Source organism: Erithacus rubecula (assembly GCF_903797595.1).
Source record: "Erithacus rubecula genome assembly, contig: scaffold_180_arrow_ctg1, whole genome shotgun sequence".
Lineage (NCBI taxonomy): Eukaryota > Metazoa > Chordata > Aves > Passeriformes > Muscicapidae > Erithacus > Erithacus rubecula.
In genome coordinates this window covers 1-13,208 of record NW_027636129.1, presented here as the reverse complement: position 1 = coordinate 13,208, position 13,208 = coordinate 1, and the positions used below count along the sequence as shown (strand labels likewise).

The 13,208-nt window shown below is 54.3% G+C and overlaps 1 protein-coding gene across 2 annotated transcripts; it reads left to right on the top strand.

The window, feature by feature from the left end:
* Window positions 1–391: 391 nt before the first annotated feature.
* Window positions 392–4,384, top strand: LOC306815668 (low affinity immunoglobulin gamma Fc region receptor II-like). 2 transcript variants are annotated; one of them, XM_079332233.1, is made up of 6 exons: window positions 392–480; window positions 1,071–1,091; window positions 1,179–1,409; window positions 1,690–1,944; window positions 3,519–3,602; window positions 4,120–4,384. In XM_079332233.1, the coding sequence occupies exons 1-6, from the start codon at window positions 432–434 to the stop codon at window positions 4,179–4,181; spliced, it is 702 nt and encodes a 233-aa protein (XP_079188359.1). In that variant the 5' UTR covers window positions 392–431; the 3' UTR covers window positions 4,182–4,384. The 2 variants fall into 2 exon arrangements, 1 of the variants encoding a protein (XP_079188359.1); XR_013777435.1 differs by lacking the exons at window positions 392–480; window positions 1,071–1,091; window positions 1,179–1,409; window positions 1,690–1,944 and adding an exon at window positions 3,259–3,437 and having other exon boundaries at window positions 3,516–3,602; window positions 4,120–4,161.
* Window positions 4,385–13,208: the final 8,824 nt, after the last annotated feature.

Genomic DNA, 13,208 nt, shown 5'->3' with positions numbered 1-13,208 from the left:
CCCCATCTGGGTAGTTCCAGGCCTTGGGACCCCCATTCTCTGGGGGCCCATGATTTCCCCAGGACCCCCATTGCCCTGGCACCCCCAAGCTGGGATGCCATGTTGTTCTGGGACCTTCTTCACTGAGTTTTAATCCACCTAACCCTTGTGACCCCCATTCCCATGGGACCCCATCCCTGCACCCCAGTGCCCTGGACACCCATCCTTGGCTCCCTGCAACACCTCAGCCTTCAAATTCTGGCAACATCCTGTCCCACCATCACCCCATGTCCCACAATGTCCCCACCCTGCCCCCATCCTGTCCACACCCTACCCCCACCAAGAGCCACCTACACAATGAGAAGACACCTGCCCTTGCTTCCTGTCCCTTCATCCCAAGAGCCGCCCCCCAGGGGACAGGTGGCCCCAGCAGCGAGTGACAGCCAGTGCCCATGGCCGGGGACACAGGGATGGCCGGGAAGGTGGCGCTGCTCCTGTGGGGTGAGTGCCCCGGGCACGGGCCTGACGCCCTGGGGATGGGCCCTGGTGAGGCAGAGAGCAGTGGGGAGGGTGCACAGGGGGGCTGAGAGGTTACCTGAGGTCCCCAAGGCCAACAGAGCCAGTGGGGGACAGAGCCGGAGCTCCCTCAGTGTCACCAGGGTCATTGTGTGACACTCAGAACAGGGACAAGGGGACAGGAATGGGATGGGAATGTGGGGGCAGGGATATGGGAACAGGAACAGGGGAAAGAACTGTGGGGTTGGGCTCCACAAGGCTGGGGCAGTTGTGGGGACAGGGAAAATGGGGGAAGCATCATGAGGATGTGGCCGTAGGAATGGCAGGTAGTGACCTGAACAGGCACAGGGTGGCTGTGTTGTCCCTGTCGTCGAGGTGTCCGTTCTACCCAGACGTGTGACAAAAAAATGTCCCCTGGGAGCTTCTTCAGGCATATTGGGGACTGTACTTGAGCACATTCCTAAAAGAAGGGTGTCCCCATGGGGACATTTTGGGGACAGTCTCACTCTCCCCCCCTCGGTCACACTATCCCTGCAGAGCCACCCCCACCCAGCCCTGTCCCTTCTCCCTTCCAGCCCAGACCCTCGGCCTCGCTGGTGAGTCCTCAGGGGATGTCATGTCCCTGCTCTGCTGTCCCCAGCCCCGTGGTGCCCTGGCAGGCTGGTGTCCCCTGTCACCCGCAGGTGCCCAGAGCACCCAGCTCCTGGTGGAGCCCCCCTGGATGCCGGCGGTGCTGTGGGACCGGGTGACACTGACGTGCCAGGGCTCGGGGACCGCCGGTGCCACCACCTGGTACAAGGACAAGCAGTGCTTGCGGCAGGAGAGAAGGGACAGCTTCACTGTCACCGAGAGTGGCACCTACATGTGTGACAGACCTGGCAGCGGGCCCAGCCGTCCCCTGATGGTGTCAGATGGTGAGGGGGGATCTCAAACGCTCAGAATGGCTCCATGATAGATCTGGGTGGGCTCCACTGTGTGGGTGGCCTCACAGCCTTCCTGTTGCAACAGGGACATCCCAGTGCATCCCACTGTGGTTGGAGCCACCTGGGGACAGCTGTGCCACAGGGCTGCTCCTGGTGTCCCTGGGAACCTCCCGTGCAGTGAATACTACACCCAGACGTCCCCGGTGCCATGGGCACCCACTCTGGACGCGTCTCGGGCTCCTCAGTGTGACGAGACCCTCCTGTCCCACAGACTGGCTGGTGCTGCAGGTGCCAGCACGGGCACTGCTGGAGAGGGACACGGTGACACTGCGCTGCCGAGCCCAGCAGAACAACCCTGTCACCAGGGTGCAATTTTATCAGAATGAGAAGGAGTTCAAGGGTTCCATCAGGGACACAGAGCTGTCCCTGTCCCCCCTGCAGCTACACAACAGCGGCCGCTACCGCTGCGGGGGGTGGGTGGCCTCAGGAATGTCACTGTCAGCACCGGTGACAGTGACAGTGCATGGTGAGCACACCCACTGCTTGAATTCAAATATCCTGACACCCCCACAGCGACTTTTCAGTGGACTCAGAGTCACAGTCCCCACCCCCATCTCCTTCCCAGAGCTCTTCACGGTGCCGCTGCTGGAGGGTCCCCCCTCAATCTCAGCTGCCTCAGCACCCACAGCCCCTTGCGACCCCCAGCCCCCCTCCTGTACCACTTCTACCGGGATGGGCAGTTGGTGGGGGGTCTGCAGGGGTCCCCACAGCTCCAGGTGCCCGTCGTGGGGGTCTCCCACTCAGGGAATTACAGCTGAGAGGTGCGCTCCGAGGGGGGGCTGTGCGGAAGAGCAGCTCCCGGCTCGGCGTCACGGTGCGCAGTGAGTGTGGGGATGGGCACGGGGAGCCCCCACAGTTCTCCCATCCCTGCTCAACCCTCTGCGTGCTCTCCTGCTTTCCCAGCTCTCTCCCTGGGTCCCTGCATCACCTCTCCTGTTCCCTGCATCCCTCACCAGGGTCCCTCAGCCCCCTCCTGTTTGCAGCTCTCCCTCTGTGATGTCCCTCCATTGTCCATAGGTCCCACCATCCCTGTCTGGGTCCCCAAAATCTTCCCTTCAACCCTCTCCTGATTTCCCCTCTCTGAATCTCTCATCCTTCTCTAAGGTCCCTTCCACTCCTTTCCAAGTCTCACTCACATCTCTGGGCCCCCTTCGTCCTCACTGGTGGCTCCCCACTCCTCTCTCATCCTCCCCCTCTCTTATTCTCTCATGACTCCGTGGTGTCTCCCACTCCTCGACTGTCCCCAGTCCCTCCTGTGTCACTCGGCAGGGGTCCCACTCTCGGAGGGTCACTTTTGGTGCACTCCCGTTGGTGAGAGGTGGCACTCGGGGACACTCTGGAGCTGAGCTGCACGGTGGCCGTGGGGACAGGTTCCCTGTCATTCCCCTGGCACCGGGGAGCCTTGGTCACGACACTGGGCACTGCTCCAATCCTGGAGATGCAGCACGTTGGGGATACTACCTGTAAGGGACAGAGTCCTCCTAAATGTCCCCATCCTTGGTGAGCAGGACCCTCTGGGTGGGAGTGACTATACCCATGGATTCCCCATCCCACCCCTCTCACCCTTATCCCCCCATCTGGTCCATAATCCCTAGCGGGTGCCAGCACCTCCCGCTGACCTCAGCCCTGTCTGTGTCCCCGCAGTGCCCGTGGCCAATGCCACCATCACTCCCGGTCCCCCGGCACTCCAGGTGGGCCCAGGTGACCCCGTGACCTTGCACTGCTCAGTGCAGGTGGGCTCAGCCCCTGTCACCTTCACCTGGCTGCCCAATGAGCATGAGGTGGCCCAGGGTCCCCTCCTGGAGCTTGGGGCTGTCGATGTGGGACATTCAGGCACCTACCAGTGCGTGGCCACCAACCAGCTGGGACAGGACGGGCACCGCGTGTTCCGGGCACTCAGCCCAGAGCTGGCCCTGGAGGTGACACCACAGGGAACCACTGGACACCACTGGAACACAGGTGGGGTCACACGGGGTCATTGGGATTGCAGGAGCCCTTCAGTGAGAGGTGACCCTGATGTGTCCCTTCTGTCCCCAGCAGTGGCCGCAGGCCTTGGCGGGTCCCTCCTCTTCCTGCTCCTGCTCGTGTGTGGAGCTGTGGGCTGGCACCGATGGTACAACATGGGTGGGTGACAATGGGGACAATGGGGTCCCTGGGGAACTGGGGGGGCCATTTAAATGTGGGGGTGATGGGGTGGCACCCACAGCCCCTGACTGCAGAAGTGCTGAGTGCTCAGTACGGTTGCTCAGGGTCCTGAAGGATTTGGGGTGGTGTTGGAGGGTGTTGCAGGGATTTTGGGAGTTCTTTCAGTGATCCCAGGGGAATTAGGAGATTCAGCCTCCCTGCCAGGCTTGACATTCTGGGGCTTCATGCAGTGCTGGGTACTGGGGTGGTTTAAATGTTCTGGGAATCACCATGGATTCTCAGGGGTCCGGGGGGAAATTAAGGAGGCAGTGGGGTTTGAGGATTCCAGAGAGGGGTCAGGGCCCAGGGGACCCGACAGTTACCCTTCCCCTCTTTCCTTTGCAGCTCACAGAAAGCAGCAGGAAAGGTGAGGGGGGAGCTGAAACTACACTCTGGCCTTCGACCCCAACCCCCAAGACCTCCCATTCCCTCCCACACATCTCCTTTATTCCCTTAGGGTCCCCCCACAGCCCCCGGCCCCCCCAGAGGAGGGGGAGGTGCTGTACACCCACGTCGTGAGCACCAAGCAAACTGGGCTGGGACACACGCAAAGCGACACGTCACCCATGAGTGTCCCCATGACCAGATGCCACAGTCAGTGTCTCTCACAGTGTCTCCCTGTGCCACCACACTCCAGGATCCCCAGGTGGCCTACGCAGAGCTGCCAGCGACCCATGGGCGACCACGGGAATGTGGGGACATCTACGGGAATGTGCTGGGACACTCGGGGCATGGCTGGGACTGGAGGTCCCTTCCCGAGGGCACCCCTCATGTGTACCCTCTCTGCTCCCATGGGTGCCCACTGTAGCAATGTATTTGAACGTCTTAGGCTACAGTGTGCTCCTGCCAGTGCTCTGGCCAAATCATTTTTAGATATTCTTATCAAACACTCTGGAAATTGTCAAGGCTACTAAAACTTTAATTGTGCTAATCTGGGAAAGAAGAAGCAGAAAACAGAATACGAAGACTGCAAGAATTAAGATAAAGAAGGGCCTGGAAGCACTGAACTGTAACCAATCATATTTCCTGAGAGGTGCCAGCAGAGCACGTGGACAACACAGAGGCACCCATCAAGTACTGCGTGATCCCAGGGACAGTAGTTTTAGAATGTGTAAGTAGAGCATAATGCAAACAATAAAGTGGCTTCTGCTTAATCACACTGGTTAGTTGTTCACAAGTACTGAGCTCCTGCATGTTGGTGACTCCACAGTGATTTACACCGTGCTAATGAAGCAGAGCTACGCACCCTTTGCACTCTGCAGGGCTCTGTGAGTGAACAGGCGGGAGGCTCGGTTGGAGACTGGCGCTGCAGAACCGCGCTGGGGGAGTCGGAGGGCATCTCCAAGGAATGCGGGAGAAAGAAGGGTCCTGGGAGAAAGGCTCTGGAAAAAATATGTACAGTGCAGCAGGGACACTGGGAAAGGTGAGCAGCTGGGGCTGGAAGGATGGGAAAGGCACTGTCAAAAGAAGAGCAGGCCATGCTGAATGTCCTCCAGCTTATTCTTTCTAAGAGAGCAGTGAAGTGTGACCTGGAGGTCTTAAAAAGACTCTTGTCTTTTTAAGATGGGGTCAGGAGAGAGGATTTTTTGCCACCCCCAAGAGTATTTTTGACAGTGGGAAACGCCCCCCAGGAGTGCTTCCCTCGAGTGGGAAAGGCTGGGAATAACTCTCTGGGATGCTGTAAGTGATGGGTCAAAAGAAACCAAGGGACTCAGGAACGGAATATACAAAGTAGTGAAAGGTTATGGCTACAGCCAGCCACAGGATGCCAAGAAACAAGAAAAGGTCATGGACCAGAAAATACATCACTTCTTTGAGCGTGGGAGAATAAATGAGTTGTGGGGACAGCGGTCTCAAGAACCATGGGTGAGGGAACAGCCGAGAGCTGAGAAAAGTAAAAGAGAAATTGCCTCTGAGCAGACACGGGGCGCGGTCTGAAGAACCGGGGAACAAATGAGCAAAGCAGCCACAGAGCCGCGAACTGGAATTGTGGGAGAGATACAGCCAGTGAGCCGGGGAGACAAAAAAAAATCATTACAGGCTACTGGAGGGACTGCGGTTGCCACTGTGGCCCTCGCTGCACCCCTGAGAGTGCCAGAAAACTTTTGAACAGTGGCCCCTGTGCCTGTGGCTCTGTTTCTGTCCCCTTTGCCCATGAATGATGGAAAGATTACCTTTGAATTTAGTTTTCCTGTTAAAAAGTCTGCTAGAAAATGTTATAATCGTGTGAGATGTTACATAATGATTTGTGTCATTATAGAAACACAGCATGGGATCAATATAAACAAGAATATTGAACTTAATGTAAAGCATGGACATGAGACAGAGGAAAATATAATAATTTCATTATATTTCTTAAAATGACTTTGCTGTGAATTACTGGCTTTTGCTGTTATGTGTTTTATGCCACTATAATTATGAATTGTATCCACTTTTTATGTATAAGGAAAATGCAAGCTTGTGTGAACATGGGAAGGCTTGTTACTGCTGTTACCTGCTTGCTAAGAGTGTAACCTGAGAACAGGTTCAAGCCTTGTCCAGCCCTGGTGGGGGCTTGTAGCCGCTGTTGCTTGGAATCCAGCCAACATGTTCGGGCTATCCCAGCACAGTAGGCATGACAGCACTTAACAAGAACCTGCCTAGAAAAGGGGCAGTGACCAGGGCTAGAATGGACGTGTTGGTGGAGTGCAGACTCCCTGCATCCCCAGCACTGCTTGCCCGTTCCTTATCATGGAATTAACAAATTGCCTTATTGATTAACCTACCCGATTGTTGTAATTTATAAAAAAAATTGTGATCTCAATGTGATGAATTTCCATTTTTCAGGGGAGAAAAACTGATGCTGGGAAAACACCCTACCTTTGGTGTCTCCTGGGGTGACTCTTGCCTTCTCCTGGGATAGGAAATTCATCAAAAGATAAGGCATGGGCAAGAAATTTGAGCTCCCCGAGGAAAATTGCAGTAAATTACCTGTGATTTCCTGTGCAGGAAGATCCAGGCAAGAACATGGGACTGTGAGTATCGCTTGGTTGGGTGGTGTGTGACTGGTGTCTGTCTGAGATGCAGCAGTTACGGGCCGAGTGCTGAGTTCTTCTAACCTCAGTTCTGACTTCTCACGAGACAAGCGGCAGGTGAAGGAACAAAGTGATTGAAGAGGGGACTTCTAAATAAAAAAGGGGCTGGGAGCGCTTCTTGAAGGGATATAAAATAAAGTCAGGGACCAGGGGTGTTTGTCAAAGGGATTTTATTTAAACCGTCGGGGGCCAGAGGCACTGAAGGACCAATCAGGAATGGGTCAGGATTTTTTTAGAAAACCAAAGAACCCAGGTACCAAAGGTTCAGATAAGAATCAGGGTTCATGTAAGAACTGGGATACAAAATATAAAGGGAGCCAAGGGTTTCCTAGCACAGTCCATAGTAGTGGATTACTAGGAAACAGGACAAAAGTAGCGGACCCAAAACATTGCTGGATTGAGGGATGAAATTCCGAAGAGCATCCAAGGTTGTCCAACAAAAATGTGAGAACAAGCAAAGAAAAAATAAGGGTTTTCTTTGCTGTGGAGGGGGGGCAAGTGTGTTGCAGTTACCAGAGAAATTAGTTAGAAAGAAGAGGCAGAGGCCAGGGATGAACTGGAAAAATGGGACAAGAAGCAGGTAAGATGGGTTTGAAGAAAGAAGGAAAAATGCTGGCAGATATGCCCTGGGAGGCTTAGATTTGCCAGCCCTTCAATGTATTTGTAAATTCAGGAGAATCGAGTGATCCAAAGAATGGGGAGAATGCCATGTGTTGGGCAAGAGACACAGAACCCCTGGAAGTAAAACTTTTTAAAAGATCAAAAACCCCAGAGACAGAGCAGAAAAGGAAAAAAAAAAAAAAAAAAAAAAAAAAAAAAAGAATATTGCGTTCCCTTAAGTGACTCCGGCTCCCCTCTGCCCAAAGGAACTCCCTCTGTAAAGGAAGAATATCGTACCAAAGTGCTGAGAGTTCAGCTGAAATCCAGAGACATCCTGACAGTCCCTCCCATCCCACTACTCCTGAACATTCATGTTTTAGAGACGGGGAGAAGGGAAAGGGTGAAGCCCTGGCACAGTCAAGGCACCAGGAGCAGGCTGAGAATGCCAGTTTGTGCTGTGAAGAAAAGATACACTGTGGAGGGAGGTGCCCTCAGCTGGGAAGGGATCTGAGAGTAGTTCGGGAGGAACATCTGGAAGAAGATGGGGAGATCATGGGCTCTATCATCCAAAGCCTTTAAGAAAACAGGCCCACAAAAGAAAGTATTAAAATTTATAGTAAATACTGGAACAAAAAGAACTTGTGTAGTAAATGTTAAAAAAAAATGTGATGTGTGTAGTAACACTGTAGAAATGGCAGGAGAAAGGGAAAAGGAATTTGAAGTTGCTGTCATTAATTAAAGGTGTAATAATTAAAAGTAAAACCAAAGTATGGAGGAGAAATATCTTACAATTACTCAAATAAGTAATAACATATTGAGAAAAAAATTTTCACACCATTAGAATAGGTTATACCAGAAGGAGGGAAATAAAAGAACAAGCCCTCCTAACAGGAAAAGATACATCTCAATAGTTCATCCAAATGTTTAAAAAGAAAAAGAACGTCAGGATATGTCTTAATTAATGAAAAAAATATGCAGACTATAAAAAAGGAAAAAGGAATATTACAATCAAATTGGTTAACACAATTTTACAAATTGAATTTTAATGTTCCAAAAAGAGCATTAAAACATTTAGGAAAAAAAAAAAAAACACCAAAAAACATGGCTCTGCCACCGCCACGCCGCAACGACGAGTCAGCGCAGCGCGGCGGAAGTGACGCACTGAGCCACGCCCAGCGACGCGCTGTGCCCCTGGGAAATGGAGTCCAGAGCCGCGCACACGCGGAACTAAAATAAACTAGATTTACAGCAGAGTTTCGCAACATTACACTGCAGCATTCATTTTATTATTTGCGAAAAGCCAATAATATAATATATTCTTATAACAACGATGGAATCGTATAAAATAGAAGCAAGCCCCCCAAAATACACTGTGTAGTTCAGAACAGCGAACAGAAGGTGGCAATCTTACTCCATGGAAAACATAAATGACAAAAATCCAAAAAATCCTAAGTGACGGAACTCACCGTGTGCAAAATGCGGAGGGATTTCGGGAGGGGTTTGGGCAGTCTCGTGACTATCAGGATGTCTGTAAAGCCGAGGGAGCGGTGCCCGATGGAACGTGTCCATGGAGGGACACCCCCAGCACTTGCCTGGGATTGGAATTGATGCCTTAAATTTTCGTTTTCCTATTTTCCAGATTCTGCACTGCCTTAGTGTGTGACTCTGAACTCCATGTAAAGTGTTAGGAGGTTCTCCTCACAGTTCAGTCAGACAAAACAATCCTTTTCCAGCCCCAGGACCAGGGACACTGCTGCAGCTTCAGCCTCAAAATGTATAATTTATACAAAAAGTGCAAACAGCAGTGAATTGATGAGAGAAATATGGGAGGGTGAGATTGCATAACCTGGAACTGGAATTGGACAATTAACCCTATGGAAATGGACCAAAAGTTATAAAACGGTGAAAACTCAAGACTTGGAGTCCAGCTTGGGTGAAGCCTCTTGTACTCCCCAAGGTGTATCCGTGTAATACTCTTACTAAATTCTATTTTATTCCTTTAACTCTGTCTAGTGTCTGTTCCAGGTCAGCCTCTTTGGGTATCAGAACGAAGGGGTACTTTAACAGTTAAATGAATTTATTTGGATCAGGAAGAGGAGCCCTTGGTGGGGTTTGGGGGGTCCCTTGCTGAGGTTTTAATGAGAGGAGTTGAGATCCCCAGCCCCTGCTGGGAATTTGGGGTGTTGAGGTGCTGAGGGTCCCTTGCTGAGGGCGTGGTGAGGTTTGGGGTGTCCTGAGGTGGGGAGGGTCCCTTGGTGAGAGTGTGATTGGGGGGAGATGGGCCCATGGCCCTTGTTGGAAATTTGGGGGGAGATCCTGGATCTGGTGTTCTCCAGCTGCTGCTTTTAGACACCCAAAATTGTAACATTGATGCAGGAAAAACACCTTCCATGGGAATATTCCTGATATTCCTGCTGTGTGGAAACTCACCTTCCCCCTCAAAACCAAAATTAGTGAAACTTTGTGGATCTTTTTGGACTATAGTGCCTCAAATCCCTGTGTGGATGTTGGTTTTCTGGGATCCCTCCACATCTCCCCACCACTGCACTTCACTCCGGGTTGGTTAAGTCCAATTACTGATTAATTCCAGGGATTTCTGAGCTGCAGGAAACTTTTACTACCAGCTCTGGAAGCACAAGGGGTGTGAGGAGCTGTCAGGACTTGCCTGTGGCCATTGCATCTTGAAGAACTCCCTGGCTGGGATTTGGCTCTGTCCCAGCTGACCCAAATTCCCATTCTTGATTTTCCATATGGAGAAGCTCTGGGAGGGGGGAATTCTGCACCTGGATGAGGACAATTGGAGGAGCAGAATTCCCAGGCTGAGAGGGGAGGATTTGTGGGCATTGGGAGGAATTTTCCCCCATTTGTTGATGTTTTAAAATGCTGGGAATGGCCAAAACATCCCCTTGGGACTGGCCCCGAGGCCCCAGGAATCCTTGGCACCGATTCTCTGAGGAGAGGGGATTTGAGGGAGCCCAAAGGGCATCACTGGGCTTTGGCAGAGCTGTTGTGGAGACAGAGGGAATTCAACTGCCATGGCCTGATCCTGGCTGCCCTGGAAAAGGGGGAGGCTCTGGAACCCCCCAGGGCCTTTGTGACATCGTGGTGTGGGGACCACGGCACAGGAGGGGTTTGGGAATGGTGACACGAGAATCCAGAGCCTCCTGAAGGCTGCTGTGGCCATCAGAGCAATGAAGATCCAGGGCCCTGCCAGGTTCCTCTGGTGGAGGAATTGAGCTGGGGGAATTGTCTGGGGTTTGTTCCTTGCTGGGGCTTTCCCTGGAAATAGTTCCTTTTGTGACCCTTTGGATTCTGACCCTCGTTGCTGCTGGTTGTTTTCTCTCGTTACAGTTTGCAGGAAATTGTTCTTGTCTCTGCCCTTTGGGACCTTTGCTTTTTGTGCCTCCACTGGCAGGGGGAGGGGCACCAGCCCCTGTTTTTTTGTGGCAGCCCAAAATTGGAGAATCCCCTTCCTAAAGCTCAACAGTGCTGAACAAAGAAACACCATCTCTGCCAGCTGAGCCAAAAAGCTGCATTTCGGTGCCAATAAGAGGAAACGAGTCCTGTGTTCCCCAAAGCTGGGAGGAGAGGTGGGGAGCCATGAGTGTACTGGGAGCACTGGGAGGGGGAAAGGGGAGCATTGGGTGCCCTATGCAGCCCCCTGACTCATGGTCATCACCCTGGGCAGGATGGGCAACCACGGGAGCCATGGCATGGGGATTCCCAGTGTCCCCAGTGTCACAGCATGCTCTCATAGGTGTCACTGGTGTCCTTTAGTTGCCCGTGTGGTCACCCACACTCTGTGTGGGTCACCCACCCCGGCGGTGCCAGCAGTGACAGCCCCCGATGACAGCCAGGAGCAGGAGCAGGTACAGGAGGGTCCTGCCAACATTCACAGCCACTGCTGGGGACAGAGGGAGACACAACGGGGTCACCCTGAACCCCGGGAGTCCTGAACACTCTGGTGATTCCGTGTGACGTCACCTGTGACTCCAGTGGTTCCCTGTGGTGTCACCTCCAGGGCCAGCTCTGGGCTGAGTGCCCGGAACACGCGGTGCTCATCCTGTCCCAGCTGGTTGGTGGCCACACACTGGTAGGTGCCTGGATGTCCCACATCGACGGCCCCAAGCTCCAGGAGGGGACCCCGGGCCAACTCGTGCCCATTGTGCAGCCAGGTGAAGGTGACAGGTGCTGAGCCCACCTGCACCGAGCAGCGCAGGGTCACGGGGTCACCTGGGCACACCTGGAGTGCCAGGGGACCGGGGGTGATGGTGGCATTGGCCACAGGCACTGCGGGGACACAGACAGGGCTGAGGTCATTGGAAGGTGCTGGCATCCACTAGGGAGAAGGGGCTGGAGTGGGGGATAAGGTTGGGATGGGTGGGAAGGGGATGCTGTGGGTGGAGTCACTCGTAGCCCGAGGGTCCCTCTCACCCCAGATGGTGACATTCAGGGGGACACTGTCAGCCACGGTGTCAACAGGCATAAAAGCCCCTATTTTGGTGCCACAGCTCCAAGCGAGGGGTGGTGCCCAGTCTTGTCCCCGAGCCCCCCTGGTGCTAGGAGAAGGACAGAAGGGGACTTATCCCCACGGCCACCGTTCAACTCAGCACCAGGTGATCCCCTAGTGCTACCTGTCCCCGGGGGGGCTGCAGCGACAGGGACACACGCCCGAGAGCGAGACCCCTGCAGAGAGACACAGGCGGGACTGGGGACATGGGAGTAGGGGACACCAGGGAGCAGTGAGGGAATCAGAGAGGGGGAGGATCAGAGAGGACTGGGGGGATCCCGTTAGGAAGAAACGTGGGACGCTTGGAATGGAGTGGAAGTGACCCCAGGAACAGATGGCATATTCAGAGAGGGTACACCAGGAAAGGGTTGAAGGGAAGATTTTGGGTGCCCTGACAGGGATGGTGACCTATTGACAATGCAGGGACCTCAGATTAGCACAGTTGCACTCAGGAAGGGACTGAGGGGACCTGGTAAGGGATGCAGACACGAGGAGAGGCGATGCAGGGACCCAGGAAGAGAGCTGGGAAGGCAGGGCGGCACACAGAGGGTTGAGCAGGGATGGGAGAGCTGGGGTGCTGTGGCGGCTCCCCGTGCCCATCCCCACACTCACTGTGCACCGTGACGCCGAGCCGGGCGCTGCTCTTCCGCACGGCCCCCCCCTCGGAGCGCACCTCGCAGCTGTAATTCCCCGAGTGGGAGACCCCCACGGCGGGCACCAGGAGCTGTGGGGACCCCTGCGGGCCCCCCACCAACTGCCCATCCCGGTAGAAGCGGTACAGGAGGGGGGCTGGGGGCCGCAGGGGGCTGGGGGTGCTGAGGCAGCTGAGATTGAGGGGGGACCCCTTGGGGAGCCCGGGGGGACCCTCCAGCACTGGCACAGCGAAGAGCTCTGGGAAAAAAATGGGGGTTAGGACTGTGACTCTGAGTCCACTGAGAAGTGGATTTTGGGGTGTCAGGAAATTGGGGTTCCAGCCGTGGGGGTGCTCACCGTGCACTGTCACTGTCATTGGTGCTGTGACATTCCTGAGGCCACCCGCCCCTGCAGTGGTAGCGGCCACTGTTGTGCAGCTCCAGGGGGGGCAGGGAGAGCTTGGTGGCCCCTGAGGGACCCCACGAATTCCTTCTCGTCCTTATAAAATCGTACTCTGGTGACAGGGCTGTCCTGCCAGCCATGGCATGGCAGTGCTCTCGTGTCCCCCTCCAGCAGTGCCCATGCTGGCACCTGCAGCACCAGCAGCTCTGTGGGACAGGAGGGTCCCATCACACTGAGGAGCCCGAGACAGCTCCAAAGTGGGTGCCCATGGCACCAGGGACATCTGGCAGGAGTGTCCACTGTGCAGGAGCAGCCCTGTGACACAGC